Source organism: Ursus arctos, unplaced genomic scaffold (assembly GCF_023065955.2).
Source record: "Ursus arctos isolate Adak ecotype North America unplaced genomic scaffold, UrsArc2.0 scaffold_5, whole genome shotgun sequence".
NCBI classification, from domain to species: Eukaryota; Metazoa; Chordata; class Mammalia; order Carnivora; family Ursidae; genus Ursus; species Ursus arctos.
This window is the reverse complement of record NW_026623067.1, coordinates 52,561,234-52,587,707: the sequence shown is the minus strand read 5'-3', so window position 1 is coordinate 52,587,707 and position 26,474 is coordinate 52,561,234. Positions and strand designations below refer to the sequence as shown.

Genomic DNA, 26,474 nt, shown 5'->3' with positions numbered 1-26,474 from the left:
AGGAGTTGCTTTTCTCTTTGATCTCCAGAAGGCCCAGGATTGTGATAGACAACAAACAAGAATGCTGATAGACTTCACTGTTTCAGGGTGACATCCCTAGCAAGACACATAAAAGTAAACCCAAATAAATATAAAATTAGAATGAACTATAAAGCCTAATTTTCTTACATGTTTTTTTTATTTTTTTGTCTTTGACCTGATTTTTTTTTTTGGGCCCAAACACATTCCTGTGATATGCAAAAGACTTTACTATAAGCATATTTAGTACCGTATTTAAGAGATTACTAATATTCTTAAGCTTTAAAAAATTGTCTTTGCTATGATACAGTTAAGTTCCAAGTGAATTTTACTATCATGGTGAAATTTTCAGATGGGATTCTAATCTCTGTAAAATTTCAGATTTTTCTGCTCCTCTTGGTTAAGGCAGGATAAGGAGCATTCAACCAACCCGAGGGTTTAATTTTGTCACTCACTTATATCTTTATACCTCAAATATTATTCTTCTGGCTTGTGCTCTAGGGTCTGTGGTCCCCTCTGTTCTTAAAGATGGACACAACCAGGTAGAAACAGGAGAGAAACCTATAGGATTGTTCGATATAAACAAATCCAGTGCTAATGTATTTCCTAATAACCAACAGAAACTTTGTGAGCTTGGGAAACATAATTTTGCTTTATGAATATATGTAAAACAACTGATATTATAACTTTGTGGTGAGGGCAAGATAGGGCACACTTCTAAACACTGGCTTATATTTTAGTGGGTTTATGTCTAATCACCTGCTTTTGAGTGGGTTGGTATTTCCCCAGAACACCCCTATCATATCCCTCTCCTCCTCTTTGAAACTTTCTCCTACTTCCGAAGCAAAAAAGAAAGTGTTCTTGTTACTATTAGGAGTCCTTCTGTCTTCTCACCTCAGGTTCTAGGTATGATCATAAAGGAAAAAATATGAAATATTTCAGGCATACTATAGAGAGAATATCATGAGGCTTGAGTACTCAACATCTCCCTTAAGAAATAGAACATTAGAAACACAAATGAAGCCCCTAATATGTTATTCCTGCCTCCTTAGAGGTAACCACTATTTTCATTCGTTTTTATACTTTTGCTACATGTGTACATCATTAAACAAAATAGAATGCTGTGTTGCATGTTTTAAATTTTTATATAGATGGTTCCCTTTTTTTCACATTATTTTAAAGATAAGCTAACACATATAACTCTTGTTTATCGATCTCCACTACACAGTATTCCATAGTATGGATATACAACAACTTAGTTATCCATTCTTTTGTTGATGCTTCAATGTATATTTAGTACAGGTCTCCTTGAGCAATGTGTGAGAATTTCTTTCGGGGGCAGACCTAGGATTAGAATTTTTGGATAAATGGGTATGTGTATCTTTAACTTCACCAGATATTGCCATGCTCCAAATATTGAATCATCAGCAGTGAAGCCAGCAATCTGTGTAACAAACCCTCTGAGTTCATGGTTTCAGATTCAGTAATCTGGAAGTGAGGTGGTGGTGGTAGGGAGTATGGCAAGAATTTGCATTTCTAACATGTCTCCCAAGTGATACTGTTGCCACTGCAGTGTAATATCTGGGACCACATTTTGAGAACAAGTGCTCTAGAGAAAGTCTATTGGATTACATTTGGAAAAAGAGAGTCAATGAGACACTATCTGAAAAGATGTGGCTGGTGAGGTTTTATTAGGTAACTGAAAGTCAGCCTGTGTTATAATTTGAGGATTCAGATTCTAGAAAAACTGAGTAAAACACAGATAATATATAGTAAATAACCAGTATGAGTCATTGTCATCAAATGCTAAATTCTTGATGAGTTCTGTTGCTAGAACGGGACCTCTGCCTGTGCTCTTGCTGTTGCTATGCTGAGAATGGCAGAGGAGTAGACAGACAGGTAGCCCCATATGAGCCCAGTGTGTGCAGTAAGCATATTACTTAGTGTATTAGTGTCTTGATTACATCTATAAAACCCAGGCATTGGCTTAAGATGCAGGTGAGAATATTCCCTTAGGGATTCCTCAAACATTAAGGCGCATGGGGTTACTGAGTCTTAACTGATTTGGCTATTTTTAGTTATTTATATCCAAAACAACAACAACAAAAATCAATCTTTATATTATGCATTTTTTTTAAATTTTATTTCAAATTTAGCAATGTGGTAACAGAATGCCAGGGAGGTTTCCCTTAAATACTCTTTCTTGCAAGAACTTCTTATAAAAAAAGTCTTGAAAACAAAGTCTTCACATATTTTAGGATAAAAAGACACACACAGGCTGGCACAGTCTACAAATAGTTAACATGTAAACTGGCAGGAAAGTTATTTTATTTCAGATTTAGCAATATAAAAGGTCAAATGAAGGGAAAAAAACCATGTACCAGTAACCAAAAACATTTGCTTAAATCATTCCACAATTTACATAACAAGATAATTGTTCTTCAAAACCAGACAACAGGTTTGAAAATACTTCTTTTCACACCCTTATAAGTGATGTTGTTGGGAACAATGGCTGTTATAAGGCCATTTATTGCAGGCACATTTCTAGCTAGTTCCATTTAACATTATTGTCATTTTATCTTCTTTCTTTTTTCTCTCTCATCAGCTTTTTGCTTTCTTCTCGTCTTCTCTTATTCACTGGATTCCGAGGATCATAGATTTCGAATGTGTCTGAATCTTGCATGCTTGCATCTTTCACTTTTCTGGTTTTATCCTCAAACTGAAGTACATGCGACATCCTGAAGAGGGAAAGAGATGGTTCAGTGATTTTGGCTGGAGAACAGAAAGTAGAAATTTTATACTATACTGTCCTTGGCATAGTGAACCACAAGGGTACAGAACACCAACATGGGCTTATTGTTTATTGGTGCTTATACCACTTGGAAACCAACTTCTCAGAAAACACTTAAATTTGGAAAACATGTGTGGCGTTTGTTCTGTTGCTTTGTATTTTTAGTAATGAGTCTCTCTGCCTCAGTCTTCACTTGAAGGTCCTTTCCTGATGGGAGGTTAAAGGAATTCTACCCAGAAGTGTTCCTTCAACTAAACCCAGAGCACATTTTGCCAGCTTCCTTTAAAGAGCACACTCACTTAGTCAGAGTGGGCAGGGTTGCAGGGCAGAACTCCAGACAATAAACCAGCCCTATCTGATCTTTTTGTTTTCAGTAGTTAAAGGGATCAAGAGTCAGGAATGTGTTAAGAAAATTCTTGTTCAAATGGTGTTATGGGGAGTTGCAGGGTTAAAAAAAACGGTTTTTTTTTTGTGTGTGTGCAAAAGGAAACTAAGCTTTGGCATAGCTCCATGGACTAATTTCCTCCTCTTACTGTTGATTACAACAAATTTAACCATCCTGCTTTCCCACTTTATCAAATGCTTACTGGTCTTAAGGTATCAACATGTGCTTGAATCGTAAGTGGTCATAAGCCAGCTATCCTTAGCAGCAGGGAAATATGTAAGCGATTAGCTCTGCCCCCATTAGGAGGTGTCAGAAATAAATGGGGAAGTCAAAGACCAGATTTCAGGGCAGTTGAATGAATCTGGAAACAGAAAAGTTCGGTTTTGATATATAAACAAAACTACTAAGACTTTTCCCACTTGTTAGTTAAGCAATTTTAGAGTGGGCATACCCAGCACTTTTATCACAGCTGATAGGGCTAAATTGTCTATAGGATTAACACTCGCCATACACCCGTTGTAACTTTCACACGAAACCCAAATATTACATTAATTTCTTTTCCCCTGTATAAGCGGAGATTTGGGCAGTAGGTACTAGCACAAATACCCCACCCCTTTTCCCTGCTGAGTGAAGTATACTTATGTGATAAACTCTCATGGATATATTCAGATTTTGAAGAAAAGATTTTGGTGGGAAATAAAATGTTACAATATTAGTGGTACTAAGGATTCAGTAGCTACTGTTCTTGAGGGCTGACAAGTTGAGTCTTAACTACTATTCCCACCCCTTCCATCCCAGAAAAGCTTACAAGAATACAATTAGTACAAGTGATAACATTATATACATGACCTAGAATCTACTTTAACTTACTACATGAGGTAAATCACATGCACATTTCTTTTTTTTTTTTTTTTAAAGATTTTATTTATTTATTTGACAGAGATAGAGACAGCCAGTGAGAGAGGGAACACAAGCAGGGGGAGTGGGAGAGGAAGAAGCAGGCTCATAGTGGAGGAGCCTGACGTGGGGCTCGATCCTGTAACGCCGGGATCACGCCCTGAACCGAAGGCAGACGCTTAACCGCTGTGCCACCCAGGCGCCCCACACATGCACATTTCTATTCTTTATTATTAATAATATGTTATTTGCATCAAATTTCGTAGCTAATTTCAGTACATGAACATACCCTATCAACTGTCAGAACTGCTGACTTCTTACACTTCTCTTGCTTCAGTAAATACCCTTTTTTTACAAAAGGCATCATATGAGATCTTGCCATTTACAACATGGGTGGACCTAGAGGGTACTATGTTTACTGAAATAAGTCAATGACAAATACCATATTATTTCACTTAGATGTAGAATCTAAAAAACAAATCAATAAACAAACAGAATCAGACCTATAAATACAGAGAACAAACTTAGGGTTGCCAGAGGGGAGAGGGGTGGGAGGATGGGCCAAATGGGTGAAGAGGCACGGGATGTACAGGCTTCCACTTAGGAATGAATAAGTCATGGAAATAAAAGACACAGCATAAGGAATATAGTCAATGGTATTGTAATAGTGTTGCATGGTGACAGATGGTAGCTATACTTGTCAGCATAGTTTAAGGTATAGATAGTCGAATCACTGTATTGTACACCTAAATCTAATGTAACAATGTATAGCATATATCTATATCTATATATACATATGTGTGTGTATGTATGTGTATATATATATATATATATATATACACATATACATAGGAAGGAAGGAAGGAAGGAAGGAAGGAAGGAAGGAAGGAAGGAAGGAAAGAAAGAAAGAAAGAAAGAAAGAAAGAAAGAAAGAAAGAGAAAGAAAGAAAACAAAAAAAATCAGAAAGTATAGTGACCTCTTTACTATAGAAATTACAGTGGAAAAACCATGCTGACAGGTAATTTCAAGAATGGTGATACTGAGGCCCATGCTTCCTAAGTTTCCATTTTAAACTATTTCTACTTTTAAAATGAGCAGATATTTTTAATGGAAGAAATAGAAAAGAGCTCTGAATTAAGCTTATGGTAACAGAATAAATAGCATCAATTTTATCATGGATAATCATAATTTAGTAGGATAAATCTATAGATTGTGGGAAGAGGAAGGTAGGGTATTCATAGGTTTTGATTATAACTTTTCAATTGGAGATACTAATAAAATCCTAGAAGCTACAAATATGAAAAAAAAAAAAAAGGAAATGCATCATAGGACCCTTACTTATTTAAATGGATTCCTCAAGTCTGATTTTCTTCTGCTTTCACTTTCCTACAGTGATTAAGTATTAGCTTCTGGGAATAAAAAAATTCCAGCTCCTAGAAAAAGGCTGATTGTTCTACATTCATGGTAACAAAGGACAACCAGAAGCAGTTTGAAACACAACCAAACTAGATTTAATCAATTAATGATGATTTGCCTAGGCCTAAATGATCAGTGACAACTCAGTTCAGTAAATACACCTTTGAAAGCCAGCTAATCAGTGACAGCCTTATGCTTTTGATAGTTGACCAATCAGTGGTGGGCTCTCTAGTAAACATATTTCTGAAAGGCAGCCAGTCACAGACAGTCTCTCGTTAGTAATGGGGCTACTGACGCTGATGTCAATTCCCAAATAATCCCGGACCCCAAAACTCTGTATTAGATTTGCAACCCATTTTGCTCAGAAACTGGGCCTAAAAAAGCATAGCTCTTCCTTACTTAATAAATTAAACCTTTTGTTTCAGTTAATGAGAGGTGATCTTTTTCTTTGACACTTCTTACAATCTGTACTGCGTACTAAAAGTATACTTTTTAGGAATTGTAAGTGCATTTCCACTCCTGAGGAACAAGTTTAGAAAGGTGACAGGATGTCCTTTTGAAAGTCCTTTACCACACATTGTGGGGAGTACAGACCCTGCACTGCATTTCTGTAAATGTTTAGCAAATGATTCTTGTGCAGATACCTAAGCCAAAACCAGGAAGTAGCTCAAAACAACATACCCTTTGAAACAATTTTATTCAATACTCCTGTATTGATAGTGAGAAATAAAACCACTGTCTTTAGTTAACTTATTAATATCTTTCTAAATACACATTTTTTCTATTTCAAAAATTATTGCTCTCTCTGTCCAAAAATACAGATGGATTTTTTGTAACATCCATTTCTATTAGGGACTGTCCACATTTCAAAAAACGGCTTTACCAGAACTTGTCAATTAAAACCTTATAGGCACCTTCCTCCTTTCTATCCCATGAGAATATCTTGCAATTATTGGATTTAGTTGGCTCTGGTATAAGAAATGAACTCTAGACATGTGAACAATAGCACAAAGTCCACAAAGAGAAACAGATTTTCCTACAAATTTGAAAAAAACAGAAAGCCGTAAATTAAAGTAGCTGTCTTTTTCAACTGTTTGTTTCATACACCACTGCACTAAACAAGTCCAACATTTTGATTAATAACAAACCTAAACCCAGAGGAAAGAAGGGGCTATCACCTTACAAACTACTTCAGCTTTAATATCATTATACTTAGCATGGCTGGTTACTCAGCAATAATATTTAATCTTTAATAGAAATAAAAGCATAATCAAAATGGTTTACCCATTTATCTTTCAACATGCTTTGGACACTTCATTTTAAAAAGCAAAACAAAATAGTTATTATGATTTTCAGCATAATAAACTCCTGACCTATGTGCCTCCATAAATCACAGGCTGCATGACTTGAAAGCATGCACACATTTTACAGTCTCCTGTGAGAATACACATGCAGACTTATACTACAGACTTAACTCAAGTACATTTACAATCTTGTATGTCCCAATAACTCAATGCTATTTACTCTGTGTCTGGTCATGGCCCAACAAGAACAGGTTCATTTTTTGGAATTAACTGTACACTGATCATTTACATATGAACATTTTAGAACTTGCTCACTTGAAGGCAAAGACAAAAAATTTAGTTCTGATTAATAAAAAAATTTATATACGCTCAGATTCTCAAATAAGAACATTGACTTCAGTGTGTTACAGAAATATGGAGGCTTACTTTTTCATTAAGGTTATTTGGTAGAATAAGGTTTTGTTTTGTTCCCCCCCCCCCATATGGGGTTGTATGAACTTAAAAACAAAAGTAAACAATTGAGTCTTCGAAAAGGACCTGGACCTTGACTAAACTCACTGATTTGACTTTCAGTTTTTATTTATTTATTTATTTATTTATTTATTTATTTATTTATTTATTTAAAGATTTTATTTATTTATTCGACAGAGATAGAGACAGCCAGCGAGAGAGGGAACACAAGCAGGGGGAGTGGGAGAGGAAGAAGCAGACACATAGCGGAGAAGCCTGATGTGGGGTTCGATCCCATAACGCCGGGATCACGCCCTGAGCTGAAGGCAGACGCTTAACCGCTGTGCCACCCAGGCGCCCCATGACTTTCAGTTTTTAAAGGTCTCCCACAGTTGTGAAATAGATTAAGAAATGACAGCAATTAATATTAATGGAGAATACGAGAGGTATTTATTCTCAAACATACAGTAAGTAGTGCAATATAGAATTCCAGTATTAATAATTTGTTTCTAACTAAAATGCATTAAGATTACTTATATCATGTAGACAGCCATCTTTTTCTTTGGAAATTCTATAAACCACTCCTTCCCAAATCTCGCCAATTTAGGAACTTACCACCCCACCCTTAGACTTTTGTAGGTGTTCTGTTCTACATCTGTACTGTTTCTCCTTCTTCTAATCCTCCAATGGTTCTAAAATAATCTTTAAAATTTTTTTTAATTAAGTAGGCTTCACACCCAATATGGGGCTTGAACTCACAACCCTGAGATCGAGAGTCACATGCTCTACTGACTGAGCCAGCCAGTTGTCCCTAAAATAATCTTCCTTATACATTTCTTTGACCAGGAATTATTGACTGTTGTATTAGACTGAACTACCTCAGCCGGACCCTTAAAACTCTCTAACAACTGCATCTTCCTATCTCACCAACCTTATTTCGTTTCTTTCATCATTTACCCTTTTGTAATTGGCTGTCTACTTAATTGTGAACAGACTGTCAGTTATTCAAGACGGTTTGAGTCTTGTTTACAGCTGTATTCCCAGTGCCGAGAATGGTGATTTGTGTTGTAAAGCAAAACCTCCAGATCCTTTGTACTGGCCAGGCCTGCTGGCTGGTACTAGCTGGTCTGCTAAACGAACACTTGACCTCCTTTTGTAGGCAAGGAATGTCTTTTATTTCTGTGATAAACTTTTAAAATGTCTAATAGCTCTGCAGAAAGTCTGATGCTCAGCATAAGCCCACCTTTTCATGACCTCTCATAGCTCAGCACGTACTGACTGCTGCTCTTCCACTGCGCTCCTATCACTTAATGGCTAGTTGTTACTCATAGACTGCAGTGGGAGCATGCCTTATGTTCTATTCTACTGACTATGGTCCCTAATGTAAAACTAGATAGGTTTTTTAATTTTTAATTTTTTTATTAAGTAAACTCTGTGTGCAGTGTGGGGCTTGAACTCACGACCCTGAGATCAAGAGTCATATGCCCCACTGTCTGAGCCAGGCAGGTGCCCCTTGATAGATTTTTTTTTTTTTAAAGCAGTTTCTCGCAGACTAATACTAGAGCCCTGCATCAAATACACGCTGCACATCAGAATCATTTTGGTAGCTTTGAAAACTATGTCAGGCTTCTATGTCCAGAGGTATTGATTTAATTATGCTGGGATGGGGCCCCAGCATTGGTAATTAAATTGGTAATTAAAATTTTTTCCTGGTGATTTTAAAATACAGCCAGAGTTAAGACCACAGCACTGAAGTTTAAGAATCTTTACATTTTCACATTGATTTATTTCATCAGCCATTTGTTCTGGCCCCTTCAGAGACGAACAGCTAGTTCCTAATGATAAACTACTCACATACTCGAAGAAGTGTAAGTGGCCTCTGAGCTCATTAACTGAATAATCTCAAGTGTGTTATCCTTTTCTTACATATGGTTTGAAGATAAGGCAAGAAACTAGATTAAATTATTCACTCAACAAACATCTGAGGACTTTTTATGTGTGAGACCCTGTGTTAGACACCAGGGACACAAAGCCAAATATGACCCAGGCCCTGCCATCCTAAAGCGCACAGTCTGTTAGGGAGATGCACACACAGACACCGGAACAAATGCACACTTTGGAATTGCCTGCAAAGCATGAGGCAACAATAAGAGCATCCACTGACACAGCTCTCTACAAAAAGCTTACAAGTGTTGTCTGCTATTACCTTCATAGTAGTAACCGTATGGGGTAGGCGGGAAAGATGTGTTGTCACCCCCACTGCATAGGCAATTTGTGAGATTCATGGTCAAGAAACTTGTAGCTGGTACGTAGTTGATGAGGTACTCTACTGAATGTCTTCAGAGGTAAGAAATTTTCATGATGTGAAGATGGATTTAATTTTGGGAATAAGTAGAAAGTTAATTCAGTGCTAAGCTGAGTGAGTAGGATAAAAAAATCAGATTGGGTAGTGCTTATTTTGGAATAAAAAATTTTTGAAAAATGAAACTATAAAGAGACAAGAATGATTATTTGTGTGGCTCCCGGGCTGGCCTTTAAAGCAATTCCCGAAAGAGAAGTTCCAAAAATGTCTTGAGCAATGTGGGAGGCTCTTTGGGAAAAGGCACCTCTCTTTTAGATGAACACTTAAAAAAAAAAAAGGTAATTAATTTTCACTGTAAATTTTTATCCCATTATTGCCTTTAATCATTGTTCTCTAGAATCTCAGTCTCAGTTTCTCCTAATACTTCCTAAACTGAGGATTGGGGCACCTAAAACTAGGCTAGGACACCCCGTTCAGCTGGAGGTCCCAGAGTGGGAGAGCGACGGGCCTGTGGCCTGTCCCTGCGAGGGCGGTTGTCTGGCTGTCTCCTGTCAGGCACCTAATTACTAAGGAGTGCCTTGTGACTGAGGATGATATCCAAGTCTTCTCTCTTATATATATATTTTTCAAAGATGCAAATCTAGCCTTGAAAACTCTTCTGTTTTAACTCCTTTGGTGCTCCCCATTGTCTACAAAATGAAACCCAAATTTCTTATGTGGCCTCTATAATTTGGCTTTTACTTCCAAGTTCCTGTATGACCTTCCTGATAACATTTATATCCCAGGCATCCCAAGTTACTTGCAGTTTCCTGAACAAAACCTGCTCTCTCCTGCCTGCTTACTGCCTCTCTATACACTTCTCCTAGCCCTTGTACTGGCTGAGGTGTCATCCCTTGTGGGAACCAGTCCCTGATTCCTCTCCTGGCCTGTCTTCTTTTTCCAGTGGGGTTAGGCCCTCTTCTGTCCATCTCTCTAGTTCAGGCTCCCTCACTAGACTGCAGTTGGCTCTGTTTTACTTGCCTTTGTACCGGCACCAGGCACCACTGCCTGGCAAGAAGGACACCCTCAATAAATTTGTGATGAATAAATGTTTCTGGGTAACCAGTCACTTCTAAAACCTTTGGCTAGATTCTGTTTTTTTTCACCATTCTCCTTGATAGTATTAAAATATAATTCCGAATTATTTAGCTATTATTTTTATAAGCCCTTGAGTTTTCTAGGTCAGTAACTCTCCAACTCCACAATACCAGAGAAAAGGCTAATATTTCAAAAAGCTAAAACAAAGTATTCCCACCACTACTAACTTTATGCTATAAAAATCCAACACTTATCTTCCTCAAATGGCCACTTAAATTGCCTACTGATTGACATTTGCCTTTTGTATTCTTGGTCTTTGAGATATGAGGTGGGGGAAAATGGATGTATTGTCTTCAGACAGCCTCCCTCGACTTGGGTTGAAAGGCCTTGCCATTCTTTGTGAAACGGTCATCCTAATAATTTGTCTTTAGTATACTGTGTTGACAGCTTCTCATTTCTCTGTTAAAATAGAATTCCTAGGAAACCCAACTAAATAACTCCTGGTTATTATTTATCATTCTGTAGGACTACAGATAAGAAACTTAAATGATCTGGTTGAAGGTTTCTTTTGAGGAGGAGGACTGGAAAGGAGATTTGCATTTGAAAAGCAAAAACAGCCCTTTTTGTTTTTGAAGAAAAATTTCAGCAAGACAAAACAATTTTCAAGTTTTGCCCACATCTGATTCTTTGAAAGGACCACACCCTGCTCTGTATCATAGATGGCCCGCAGCGTACTCTATCCATGTCACTTCTCTGGAATGTCCTACCACCCCCTTCTCACTGGTCTGTGTCCCCTGTCCTTTCAAAGCCCAAGTGTAATCCCCATTTCCTTCTAAAAATCTTCTGACTGCCCTGGGTTTCAGGATCTGCTCTTACTTTTGATTTTCTCTGACACTTTCTATGGAAACTTTTGTGGATTGTAGTTGGAAGACCTGGGTTTGAGTTACAGTTCAGTCATTAAATGTTACTGCAGGAAAGTCACATTGCTTTTCAGGCCTGTTTCTTCATCTGTGAAGAGGAGATGGTGATAGGCACCCTAGTTATCTCATATAATTAGAATAAGATTCAAACATCATGCCTCCAGCAAGTCCAACACTTATTTCAATTTATTTTGTATTTTGTGTATATGTGCTACATACAAATTGTGCTTGTATAAAGTTATTTCATAATATTCTATTACATTGCATATACTTTTTCAAATGTGTTCATATACACCATCATACACACATAACTTATTTGATCTTACCTAACTTTGGAGGCTTATATGTATACTTTAAAATATATCTGGTCTATACTAGACTACAAGCCATTTGAAGGGTAGAAACTGTTTACAGAATCAAAGAATTATAGAAATTTTACTTTTATAACTTTCATAGTATGATTAACATATATTCACTGTTTTTGTGGGGGTTTTTTTTGTGCAAAGTAACAATCCTTAGAAGTAAAAAGAAAAAGTAAACAAAAATCATCTGTAATTCCATAGCTTATCAATAATTACTATAAACATATAGGTACATCGCTTCCTGTACTTTTCCTATGCATCTCTATGTATGAATGTATTATGCATGTATGCATTATATGGAACATGTGTGTATATATACATAATATATATATATAGGGATCATAATGCATAAATTTTATAATTTGCATTCCATACCCAACTATACTACAATCATCTTTTTTCACATGGATAACTCTACTTTTATTTTTTTAAGATTTTATTTATTTATTTGAGAGACAGAGAGTGCACATGAGAGAGTCTGCCTTTGGCTCAGGCCATAATCTCAGGGTCCTGGGATCGAGTCCTGGCTTGGGCTCCCCACTCAGAGTGGAGTCTGCTTCTCCCTCTCCTTCTGCTCCTCCCCACTGCTCGTGCGGTCTCTCTCTCAAATAAATAAATAAAATCTAAAAAAAAAAGGTCTAATATTTGATAGTATAAATTTACAATCAACCCCGTGTTGTAAGATTCTTAGGCTTGTTCAAATTTTCATCTTTATAAACAAAATGCTACTAATAACATCTCTGTGAATAAGAAAAATTTGGATTTTCTTATTTGTAGAAATTCTGGGGAGAGGCTGGTTCAATATTCTTTCTTTAGGTAGCATAATTCTTTTATTTTCAGAAATGACCCTTCTCCACTCTGAGTCCATATTGTTGGAGTGGGGTGACATCCCCTGTCCTTGTCCCAGTAAGGGGACACATGGAATAGGCCTGCCCAGAATAACCAGCCATTACATCAGGGCCTGGGCATTTGAATTTGAAAAGGCCAAACAGAATTGTTTCAAGAACTTTTCCTGGAACTACTGAGTTGACCATAACATAATCCTAGAGCTTCTGAAGGCCATCTTTGCCACCCCCGAGGGGAAGCTGGCCTATGCATGAGGCCAACTGAGAGGAAAATGGACCCAGGAGACAGAAAAAAGAGAGAGAGATTCCTGACACTGGATGAATTCTCTGATCTACTTATGCCCTAGCTCCACTCCTTAAGCTTCCCATGCTGATAAATTCCCCATTTTTGTTTAAGATATTTCTATCATTTATAATACAGAATCTTTATTAATGCTTAGGATATATATCCAGAAGTAGAATTCTTAGGACAAAGATTTGTACATTTGTAAGGTATTTCATATGAATGGTCTAACTTCACTCCAGAGAGGATTTATCAATCTACACCCTCATTGGCAGAGTGCCTTATTTTGCTTTAATAGCTTTTGTTTTCCCTTTTCTCCCAAGTTTTTGGCTATCTGTATTTCTTCTTTTGTGATATGTGTGTATATCCTTTGCCCATTGAAAAAATGTGATATTCATCTTTTCCTTATGGATTTGTGAGAAGTTTTACTACATTAAGAATATAAATCTATATTCATCACATACATTGCAAATACCTTTTCTAATTTGTCATTTGTCCTTTAATTTTGTTTTTCTGTTGAGTTTTACTTACCTATCTCATTTCTTCCTCCCTCCATTCCCTCTTTCCTTCTTTCCTCCCTTCCATATAGAACTTCACAATTTTTTATATAGTCATTGAGCAGCCTCTTCCTTTGTGGTCTCTGTCTTTAAAGTCATACTTAAGTTTTTTGTCACATTAATACCATGTAAATATCCACCTATATTTTCAACAGCACTTTTATAGTTCTCTTTTCATTCGTTAATCTTTTATCAATTTAGAAAAATTTTTTAGTATATTGGGTCAGATAAAGTTCTAATTTAATTATTTTTTCGAAGTGGCTACCTAGTTGTTCCAACTTCATTTCTAAAATAATGCACCCTAAACACTGATTTAATTATCATAATTTTAGCATCTGACTGGGAAAGACCATTACTTTCTTACTCTTAAAAAAAAATTCTCAAAATTTATTTCTTTTTAAAAACAGATTCTATTTTTTTTTTTTAATAAAGATTTTATTTATTTGACAGAGACGGCAAGAGAGAGAGAGAGAACACAAGCAGGGGGTAGCTGGAAAGGGAGAAGCAGGCTCCCCGCTGAGCAGGGAGCCCGACGCCAACGCGGGGCTTGATCTCAGGACCCTGGGATTGTGACTGGGGCTAAAGGCAGACTCTTAACGACTGAGCCACCCTGGCGCCCCTAGATTCCTTTTTTTCAAGAGGTTTAGGTTTACAGAAAAATTGAGCAGTTAGTATAGACAGTTCCCTTATACCCCCAAACCAATTTTCCCTATTATTACCATCTCATGTTAGTATGGTACATTTGTTACACTTAAGGAACCAATATTGATATCTTACTATTAAATCCATAACTTATTTATATTTCCTTAGTGTTATGGACTAAAATGTGTTCCCCCAAATTCATAAGTTGAAGACCTAACTCCCAATATGACTGTCTTTGGAGATAGGGCCTTTACAGAGATAATTAAGATAAAATGTCATTTTGTAATACATACAAATATTGAAAAATTATGTCACACATCTGAAACTAATATATTAATTATACCTCAATTAAAAGACGATTACATGAGGTCATAAAGGTGTGCCTTAAAAGAAGAGGAAGAACCATGAAGAGCACATGCACACAGAGAAAAGGCCGTGTGATAACAGAACAAGAAGGTGGCTATCTGCAAGCCAAGGAAAGAGGTCTCACTAGAAATCAACCCTGCCGACACTTTCATCTTAGACTTCTAGCCTCCAAAACTGTTAGAAAATACATTTCTATTGTTTAAGCCACCTAGTCTGTGGTACTTTGTTATGGTAGTGCTAGGAGACTAATATACTTCGCTTTTACCTAATGTCCATTTTTCTACTCCAGGATCCCATTCAGGATAACATGTTACGTTTAGTTGTCATGTCTCCTTAGGCTATTCTTGGCTATGGTCATTTCTCAGAATTTCCTTGTTTTGATCACTTTGACAGTTTAGAGGAGTACTGGCTGGGTAGAATGCCTACACTATTGGAAACTATCTGATGTTTTTCTCATGATCAGAGTGAGCTTATGGGCTACCGGGAGAAAGACCACAATATAAAGTGCAATTTTCATTATATTATATCAAGGGTGAATACTACCAACATGATTTATGATGTTGATGTTGATCTTGATCACCTCACAGTGCTTTTCAGTTTTATCCACTCTACAGTTATTCTACCCCACCCAGCTTTCCATGTTGTACTCTTTGAAGGGAACCGACTACGCATAGCCCATACCTAAGGAGTGAGAAGTTATGCTTTCCTATTCTTTTTATTAAAAAAATTATTGGCTATTTTTGCTTGCATATTTTTCTCCCTCCTTCAACTGGCATTTTTATTTGGATTATATTAGGTTTATGAAATAATTTTGATAATTTGGTTTTTGTTAAAAATTAAGCATTCTAGAAACATAGTATACCTATTTAGTCGTAAAACAGGTTGTATTTTTTTAATTAAAAAAAATGCAGGGCACTTGGGTGGCTCAGTCGGTTAGGTGTCTGCCTTTGGCTCAGGTCATGATCCCAGGTCCTGGGATCCAGCCCCATGTGGGGCTCCCTGCTAAGTAGGGAGTCTGCCTCTCTCCCTCCCTCTGCCCCTGACTATTTGTGCGTTCTCTCTCTTTCAAAGAAATAAATAAAATCTTTTAAAAAATGTTTTCTAAGTGATTATTTTAGAGCACTGATTAATTGATTAACTGATTCTGATCTCTGTGTATTTATTTTGTATCTGGCCACAATACTGAAGTCTTAGAACTTTTGGTAGATAACTTTGGATTTTCTAGATCTGCAAATAACCCAGTTTTCCCCATTCCGTTTTACATATAAGTAACTAAAGAGAAGCTATTGAACTTATTTATCAAACTGAGGCCTGCTTCCCAGTTCATAGTCTAGAAACTTGAGAAGCCTAAAGATGACAGATACTGTTACAGGTACTTTTGCTGCTAATGAAAAATAAAGATCAAAATAATTTCTGCAGAATCTGGGTAACTATGTTAAACATTTGGTACTTATTACAATTTTAAGAAAGTGTATCTAATATGAAAATCATAAGCTTTTAATTTTACTTCAAATGAATTAACCAAAACTCGCCATATAGAGAATAATGACATTATCAACCCTAAATATTACAACTCTTTTTTTCTGTCTCTGTTCACTTTTGATACTGTTTAAAGTGTAAATGGCAATTTTGTTTAAACATTTTGACATTTTCATATGATTTCTAGAATATATTTTAAAACATCAATTGGATGATTCTTTCACTTCATTATAATAGCACCTTAGCTATCAAAATGTAATATTTAGGTGAAAAACCTTATGAACTTTTAATTTTAGAACTTTCCTCATCATTGATTACAAGTAACTTAGGGTTCTCTTTTCACAAATGTTCAAAGATTCTTTCGGAATTAAGAAGTTAAAGGGTTAAAGTATCACTACACTTGAAAATAGTGTGGGTCTTTTTCAATATGAATTAGATAGTAGAAAGGACAGTAATTCATATGAAGAGACAGAGTGACAGACAAAACATGAATGAGGCCAGAGATCAAAGTATGTAAAAAAAAAGTCCAGGAAATGAAGTCACTGGGATTCTTCACGTTCAAATGACCATAGCTAAGAGCAGGGCAGCACAGGACAGAAGCGACTGAGAAGAAGAGGCTAAACAAGAGAAAGAAATCAAGGAGGAAAAGGATGAAAGAAGACTTAAAATGGGAAACAGAATCAGTGACTTAAAGGAAGCAGAGAAAAATGCAGACAGAAATGGCCAAAACTCAGAAGAGAGATTTAAAAATTCACAGTAGGAAGACAAGAGTAACAAAAAATAAAAAATATATATTTTTAAATATTTGAAATACAAATGAAGATAAGATTGGGAAAACACAACATTAGGTAAACCAAGAAAGATGCTGGCTATGGAAAAAGAAAACAAAGATAAACACTAGTGGAATTTCTTTTATTCTTCACCATTAACATGGGAAAACTTTCCTCTGAATTTTGAATGAATGCTAATATTTCTCCCTTGGTTTGGGGTTTTGAAAAGTCAACTCTTAAAAAACCTTTTGTTTCCCTCATTTAAAAAGAAAAAAAAAGTAATCCTCATAGAGTGTCTTTAATAAATACTGAATATTATTGGAGCAAAAGTGAAAGATGTAATTTTTAAAATATCTTCATCAGCATGGAAATGATTTGTCTGCTTTCTAACATGCCTATCTAACATGCTTCACACTCAGTAGGATACAGGTGGAAGGATTTAAGAAGCTTTCCAGAAAAAAATCTGTAATATGCGTTCTTACACCTGCCCTGGGGTTTAGCCAACTGCTCAGCCAATAACATTTAATCTGTGGCTAGTGAACTAACAAAACAACTTGGGAAGATGGAGTTCTTAGTCAAAAAGGCCTGGTAAGCAGCTGGGGTACATGGCTATCTGCCCGTCTCTCTCAGAACAAATCCATGAACAAAGCAAACTTACCTAATGTGATAGAAATTTATTTCAGTTCAAACTGTATGAAAGCAGAGTCAATACAGAAGAGTTTTCTTTAGTCAGAAGAAAAAGGCAGAAAAAGAGGTGACTTCAGGGATTGGTCTGAGGGCTTAGAAATAAAATAACCACCTTTCCATGGTCAGCGACTCTGACAAGTTCCTATTTATGAAGAATCTCATTGGTCTTCTGCAGCACTATTTATAGTCCTTTATAAAATGAACACTAATTAGAGAATGAAGTCTATAATCATATTCCTTCTTGCTTCATTTTATCACTACCTTAGAACTTGGCTAAGAGAGCGGAATGGAAGAAAAACATTTACATTACATTGAGCTTATAATTTTCTCTTCTCTAAAGCGATGATCTTTTGCATTATATTTAAATTTTATCTTCAATTGATATCCCCTCTGCCGCACCCCTTTATTAGTACCAGCCTCAAGGAAAAAAACAATATTTCATTAATGAGGATTACTGTTTACCATAAAAATATCAAATCTCAAATTTATTTTATCTCAGAAAGAATTAACAATAGAAACTAAAGTTAACTACTGCAACTTATTATGGGTTAAGAAAAGATCATAAAAACTGTCAAACATTATAAATACAATATAAATTCTAATCATTTTGACAGATCTGACAGTCAAATACAGAGAAATTAATTTTCAAAAATAACAATGACAACATCAAAAACGAGAATAACGAAAATTTATTGAGCACTGACACCCTGCTAAATCCTCTAAAAAAAGTATTTCATTTAATCCACAAACTAACCTATCAGAACGGTACTATTATTATCCTCAGATATACGTTTAAGGAACAGGATTAGAGAGGTTATACAATTTGCCTGAAATCACACAGCTAGTAAATTTCCAAATGGGGATTCCAATCAGATCTGACTCCAAATCCCATACTCATACCACTCTATTCCATATATTCCCATGGAAAATTATGAGTAAATGTGGCTAAATGAGGAACTTCTTGTTTAAGTTAAACAAACTTTTAAATAACTTTCTGAATTTTAATTCTTCAAGTAATACAGGGTTTATAATATTAGGGACATGGACCTGCCATGATTTTAAGGGGGACAGATAATTTTTGACCAAAAATTTATAATAAAGTCCTGAAGTTACTTGTTTGGCCTTGTTACTACAGTTAAAAAAAACAACATTACCTTATAAGCAAATGTGAAAATATGAAGACTAGCTCAATTAGAGAAATCGTTACAATAGAAAATCACAGACATACACAAAAACTATTGAACCAAGTATGATTAGCTATTTTTGAGATCTACCACTTCCTAACTATGAGATCTTGACCAAAATTACTTAACCTTTCTGTGCCTCAGACTCTTCCCATATAATTTGGGCCTAAGAGTAAGATCTAGCTTATAGGTTTAAAAAAGATTGGTGCTTTGTATATGTTCAGTAAAAGTTAGCTTATAATGTTTATAACGTTTATTTCTACTAAAAAAAAGCCCAAGCCCAACATTTTACATATCATGGCCAACTGAATTAGCTGCACACAAAGAACAGAATATCATTATTACGTTTAACTTGGTTATCTGCATTAATACCAAAGAGGATAAGGGAAGTTAATAATTCAAAATGGTAGGTAGTAGGAAGATTATTAATGAATGTCTTTGGAAGAAGATTTTGTGGCTTGCATTTATATCTGGCCATCCTAGATGTCATGAGGATTGACATCATGTAAAGTAAAAGTGAGATGTTATCTACTGTATGACTTTGTTAATCCTTTGTGCTTTTTTGTTCAGTACCAGGGAGATGGAAAAAATTCTGATCAAACTTCTCATAAAAACATTTATAAACCTATACCATAAAATGGCAATCAAAAATCCTAGATTTTGTTCTTTTTTTATTCCTCATGCTACTTATTTTCCACATGCAATCTTTTCCATTACTTTGAAGGTAAGGAGTTTGTCTAAAGACTGATTATTTTCTTCTTGGCACTAGGGTTGCAATTCAGGTAGGGGCCACCTGTTAAATAATGGGGCCTTTTTATTGATTCCATGGTCAGTTGTCTAAGATTTTTCCAGGTGTGGTTACCTCAGAGAAAATACGAATGGAGCACATTATCCAGATGCTTAAGCTTTTAAAGTAAAAATATGTGTTGAACAATAAAGGTCCAACTTGCTTACCAGATATTAAATAGTATTATATGGCTACGATAATTTAGTAGTGAAGTAGTAACACAGGAATAGACAGAAAAATCCATGTAAAATAATGAAATTGGCCCAAAAATATTCCGAAGGCTTTACTCTATGATAAAGGACATGTTTAATATCAGTGGGGGAAAACACAGGATTATTCAATTGTGGAAGTTAGCAATACAGAAAAAAACGTTGCAAGAGTAATTTAACATGATACACCAAATAATCAATTCCAGGTAAAGATGTCAATTAAAAATAAAAATAAAATTATAAAAATACTAGAGAAAGATATAAGTAGGTATTTATATAATCCTGGGATTATGAAAACCTAAAGAATGGCACTGGGCCACAAACATGAAGAAAAAGATTTGGCAGATTAGCAATGCACATTTAAAGCCATGTTAAAAACAAAACAAAACAAACCCCCCACAAATCATAATGACAAAATAGTAAAAATATTTAAAACCCAAAATATCCTTCATAGTTAAGAAATTTTGTAAATCAGCAAGAAATATATAATCATACTATACAATTAGCCACAACAGTGATGAAATATAAATGGCCAATTAACATATTTAAAAAGTTCAACTTATTTTTTTTTTAAGATTTTATTTATTTACTTGAGAGAGAGAGAACATAAGCAAGGGAGTGGCAGGGAGAGGGAGAGGCAGAAGAAGGCTCCCCGCTGTGCAAGGAGCCCAATGTGGGGCTCAATCCCAGGACCCTGGGATCATGACCTAAGCCAAAGGCAGACACTTAACCTACTGAGCCTACCAGGTGCCCCTAAAAAGTTCAACTTCACCAGTAAACAAAGAAATACAAAATAATACAAAGTAGAAACTGGCAAAGATTAATGTATCTTTACCTGTTATCTGTGATATATTATAACATACACATACATAATACTTAGCATAAGGAGAAACTAGCAACTTCATACATTGCTGGTACAGGTATAAATGATTTCGCTTTCTAGAATGCAATCTAGCAAAAATGTTATCAAGACACATCTGAGCTGACAAAAATTAGAATGATTTGGGGGAAAGAACTGGTTGAAAGGGGCATGAGGGAACTTTCAGGGGTGATGTATATGTTCTAGATCTTGTGTTGGTGGTATTCACATGGTGTATACAATTTTTTTTTTTCCAGTGGAAGGTACTTTATTTGGTATCTATTTTAGCACTTCACTATCAGTTTCTTTCTTTCTTTCTTTCTTTCTTTCTTTCTTTCTTTCTTTCTTTCTTTCTTTCTTTCTTTCTTTCTTTCTTTCTTTCTTTGATTGATGTACAGTTCGATGATTCATTACTTGCGTATAACACCCAGTGCACCATGCAATCCGTGCCCTCCTTACTACCCATCACCAGCCTATCCCATTCCCCCACCCCCCTCCCCTCTGAAGCCCTCAGTTTGTTTCTCAGGTGTATACAATTTTTAAAACTAATCAGAGCAAACAAATAAGAACTATGCAGCTTCTTATATGTAAATTATTCCTTGTTAAAATTTTAAAAAACATATTTGACTCAGCAGTTTCACTTCCTTTAACTTAAGGAAGTAACAGTGGACTTAACAAAATATATAACTGTTGGATTATTCACTCATGAAAGACTTACAATGAAAAATTGGACAAATTTTTCCATTCTTGAGAAAAGTGTGTGTGTGTGTTGTGTGTGTGTGTGTGTATGTATATATGGACAGAAGCATTAATGACGATTCTGTGGGGTATGAAATTACTATTGATTTTTTCTTTCCTGTCCTTTTTCAGTGTTTTTTATATTCACTATAAACACAATTAGGTTATTTGAAAAAATTTGTATTAATTTCATCTGATAACTCTATGAAAGAAAATGATACAAATTAAAATTATTTTTATAGAAATATAAGCAACTACATACAAATTATGTACCTTCTTTCACTAAATTTCACCTGGAATGTTAGTATTTGGGTTTTTCTATCCCACTTTAAGCATCATTTAACCTTCAGATATGGTTAAAGTAATAGAAGTTTTGTTCATATTTTCTTGATTGCCTGTGTACAATGGCGACTTTCATTTTGTCTGGCTTGGCTGCTATCTGTAACTCCCATTGTGAAATAACTTTTTTACTACATTGTGCTTAATATCCCAAGGACCTTGGTTCCTTAAATTTTCTTTCCAATAAAAATGAACTACTTATGCCTACAGGGCCTTTTTCTGTTTCAAAATGCTGTCAGCTAAAAAAAAAAAAGGAAAGGAAAGAAAAAAGAAAAAAAAAGATAGATTTTGGAGAGAGTCCAAGTCCATAATCTATGATTGTATATTCCCGGCATAGAAAAGGTAGTCTTGTCCACACTTCTTTCTTGGAATGCTAAATTTACATTAGCTATACTCTGGAAGCCTTAGGATTTTATAATCTGGATTCAGCTAAGAACCTGCTTTACAATACTTTTCTCCTTTTCTCAAGAGATTTTAAAATAGAACCATCGAGTGCAACTAGCAAATTTAATGAATTTATCTACATTCCTCCTAGGTCACAGACAACATAACTGAGGTAAATTAACATTTGCCTTTTCTTTATGTATTATTTTTCTTTGATATTATTACAACAAGACAACTATATAACAATTTGTCAATTTAATTTTGAATGCTTATTTTGTTCTGCTTTAGTAATTTGTTAAGCCTTACCAATATTACCCCATTCCTATGCATGGTCCCTCCTTTTCTCACACCTAATATTTCCTGAGCATTTCCTTAGAGTCAGGCATTTTGTAACTTTATAACTGCTTTACATGAATTTTCTCATTTAATTCTAATAATAATCCTGAGGTAGATATTGTTATCTCCACTTTACAGGTGAAGAAATTGAGGCTTGCAATAGAGCTTGCTTGCTCAGGCAGTCTGATTGAACAGCTTGAGTATAATTAAAAGATAATTCAATATGTAGGATTACAAAGAGCCTCTATGGTGGTGCATTTCTTTTCTTTCCTTTTTTTAAGATTTTATTTATTTATTTGAGAGAGAGCGAGAGAGAGCACAAGCGGGGTGAAGGGCAGGGGGAGAAGCAGACTGCCCACTGATCAGGGAGGCCGATACAGGATTCATTCTAGATCCCGGCACTCCAGGATCATGACCTGAGCCAAAGGCAGATGCTTAACCAACTGAGCCACCCAGGCACCTGTGGTGGTGCATTTCTTTAAAGGAATGTAGAAAGTATTCCAAACATGGAATGGATGATATATGCTGTAACCAGCTCCAGAAGACAGATATTATGATTTAGAATCAAAGGTCTTTGAAAGTCAAGTTGATTTTCCCCCCTTCACTGTATTAATTATTACTTTATGTTGAAATCACTGTTCTGGAAGCAGCATGGGGTCTTAAGTGTGACCAAGAGCCTCACCGTTTATTACTGTGTGATTCTGGGCAAATAACCTACTTTTCTGGGTCAAAGTTTCCTCATTTATAGAATGGGACTAACCCCAATTATCTCATGGAGTTGTAAGAAACAAATCCCCCATAGCTGGTCTCTGACCTATGAGCCCTCAGAGGGTTAAATGAGGGAAAACAGCATTAAGGTCTTAGCAGGGTACGTGAAATATAGCACATGCAAATATCTGCTTCAAGACTGAATTGGAAGGATTCAGAGCCACCTTTATCTCCTACTACCAGTAATAGAATATGATCAAAAAGCCTAAAAAGTATGTATACCTAAAGACAAGTATAAGTGACTTCTACTCTGTCAGGTATTTTGTATAATCTCACTGATCTGAGTAATTGATAATTGGGTAAAAATATACTTAACAGGCAGTTCTAAAAGAAATGATGAGATTGCACATTAAAGTAACTCTGCAGACTTGCTAACACCAAAAAGTCTGTGAAAATGTAAACAGTCCACAAGCAAAAAATAAATAAAAATAAAAAAAAATCTAGGCACAGACCTTACAGATTTCACAAAAAATAATTCAAAATGGATCACAGACCAAAGTAAATAAGTCACAGAGATGAAAAGTATGGCACAGGGAATATAGTCAATAATATTGTATGGTGACAGATGGTGACTACATTTATCATGGTTGAGTAATGTAGAGAACTGTTGAATTAATGTCATACACCTGAAACTAGTAAAACACTGTATGTTAATTATACTTCAATTAAAAAATGGATCATAGACTTAAATGCAACATGCAAAAGCGTAAAACTCCTGGAAAATAACATAGAAGAAAACCTAGATGACCTTGGCTATTAGATGCAACACAAACAATGGATAAGCTAACTTCACTGAAATTAAAAACTGCTCTGTGAAAAACAATGTCCAGAAAATGAGAAGACAAGCCACAGACTGGGAGAAAATATTTACAAAAGACACACCTGAATATACAAAGAACTTTAAATAAGAAAATGAACAACCTGATTAAAACGTGAGCAAAAAACCTTAGCAGACACCTCACCTAAGTAAATAGATGGCAAATAGCATGTGAAAAGATGATCAACATCATAGGTCACTGAGGAATTGCAAATTAAAATAACAATGAAATACCACTCCACACTATCAGAATGGTTAAAATCCAAAACACTGAGAACACCAAATGCCAGTAAGGAAGTGGAACTCTCATTCATTGCAGTGGGAATGCAAAATGGTCAAGCCACTTCGAATGATAGTTTGGCGGTTTCTTACAAAATTTAAACATGCTCCTTGGTATTTACCCCAAAACTATGTCCACACAAAAACTTACACATGGATGTTTACAGCAGCTTTATTCATAACTGCCAAAACTTGGAAGCAACTGAGATGCCCTTTAGTAGGTGAGTGCGTAAGTAAACTGTGCTACATACAGACAATGGAATATTATTCAGCACTAAAAAAAGAGCTACGAAACCATGAAAGGATGTAGAGGAATCTTACACGCATATTACTAAGTGAAAGCAGCCAACCAGAAAAAGCTACATACTCTGTGATTCCAACTATATGACATTCTGGAAAAGGCAAAACTATGCACACAGTAAAATCATGTGTAGTTGCCAGCATTAGCTGGAAAGTGAGAAATGAATAGGCAGAACATAGAGAATTTTTAGGGCAGTGAAACTATTCTTCATGGTATTAAAATGGTGGATACATGTCATTACACATTTGTCCAAACCCACAGAATATATATCACCAACAGTGATCCCTAATGTGGCCTTTGAGAGATTATGATGTGTGAATGTAGGTTCATCATTTGTAACAAATGTACCTTTCTGGTGTGGGATATTGATAGCTGAGATGCCTGTATGTAGGGGTGGGAGGGGAGGCAGGGGAATACAGGAACTCTATACTTTCTGCTCACTTTTGCTGTGAATCTAAAACTGGTCTAAAGAAATAAGGTCTATTACAAAACATTTCTGAAAAAGAAAAAAAAAAAAAACAGCTAAGGGTCAGTTAGGAATTGCTATGGGCATGGTAAGAGTTATGTTGTAAGCAGATCTAGACCAAGAGGTTGGGCACATTTAATTCAGAAAGCATTACTTTGGTACTGCTTGAAAACAAGGATCACAAACTGGGAAGTTGAATAAAGCTTCCCAGGACCTATAGATTGGGTTATTATATCTAACAAAAAGGAATCATCATGAAACAATGACACAATGACTAAAGATGCTTAGTCTACCAGTTCTCAAAGTGTGACTTGGGGTTCTCCGTGTCTCCAATGTCAAGTATTTTAGTATGAATACTAAAACATTATTTGCCTTTTTCATTCTTATCCTGTGAATGTACAGTGGAATTCTTCAGAAAATACATGATGTGTGGGATCAAAACAGAGTGCAGAAGGAGATACGAGAATCCAGCTGCTCAACACTGGAGATATGTAAAAAAGGTAAATAAAAAAAAAAAAGGTAAATCAATGCCACTCTTCTTACTAGATTTTCTCCTATGAAAATACAATGGTTCTTTGTAAAAATTTTATTTATGTTAACATGAAAAAGGTTCATTATTATTTTTAGTGATTTTAATTTTTTAGTTTTAATTTCTAGTAAGGTAAATATTAACAGATATATTCCATACAAATAAAAGCTCTTTGAAGTCCTCATTAATTTTTGAGAGTATAAAGGAATCCAGAGACAAAATTTTTGAGACCTGCTGCCCTAGCTAATGCTAAGGGGTAAAGAAGATCTCTCCCTTGGCTAATGCAAACTTTCCCTATTCTCACAGCATCTGTCCTTATACCGTATTTGGGTTTGTCTACACTTATTACCCATGCCTGGCAAAGTCCCGACTGAATGAAGTGGAGACTATAATTAAAATATTCATTTGTAGTTATTGTATCCTTTACTCAATACATGACTAAACCATATACAAATTACAGTATGTTTTATATATAAAAGGTGTTTAAAGCTTTGCCAATGAGATGAAGCTATGTCCTTCAATCGTATCTTATAAAGATCTCTGAATGGGCCTGTCAGTAATTACCTTTACATCTGCATTGTTAAATTTTCTCAGTTTTGGATACTCAGACAATCGGTACTTGTTACTTCTATGCTATGCTAATTCCAGAGGAACACTTGAAAACTACTTCATGCTAAATCTTGGTTCTTGAACTCCAGTCTCTAGCACAAACAAATTGTGACTGATGGACAAACTGATTTTTAATGTAAGTCAAGGTGCAGTAATAAAACTGAAAAACAAAAATAAACAAAAAAGAATCTAGATCCAAAAGTTCTAACCTGTAAGATTATCTTAGAAGGAGAATTTTTCAGAACCAAGAACAAAACCACTTAGATCTGAGGATGCTGAGGAGTCATGATGAAATCTGCACCAGTTTTATTAAAAAC

The 26,474-nt window shown here is 35.5% G+C and overlaps 1 protein-coding gene across 1 annotated transcript in view; it reads right to left on the bottom strand.

Annotated features, from left to right (window-relative positions):
- Positions 1 to 2,133: 2,133 nt before the first annotated feature.
- Positions 2,134 to 26,474, bottom strand: part of CWC27 (CWC27 spliceosome associated cyclophilin) — a 182,848-nt gene continuing 158,507 nt past the window's right edge. Inside the window, exon 14 of the mRNA XM_026498896.4 lies at positions 2,134 to 2,756. Within this exon, the coding sequence (XP_026354681.1) occupies positions 2,594 to 2,756 (163 nt within the window). The 3' untranslated portion in view covers positions 2,134 to 2,593. The remainder of the gene's footprint in view (positions 2,757 to 26,474) is intronic.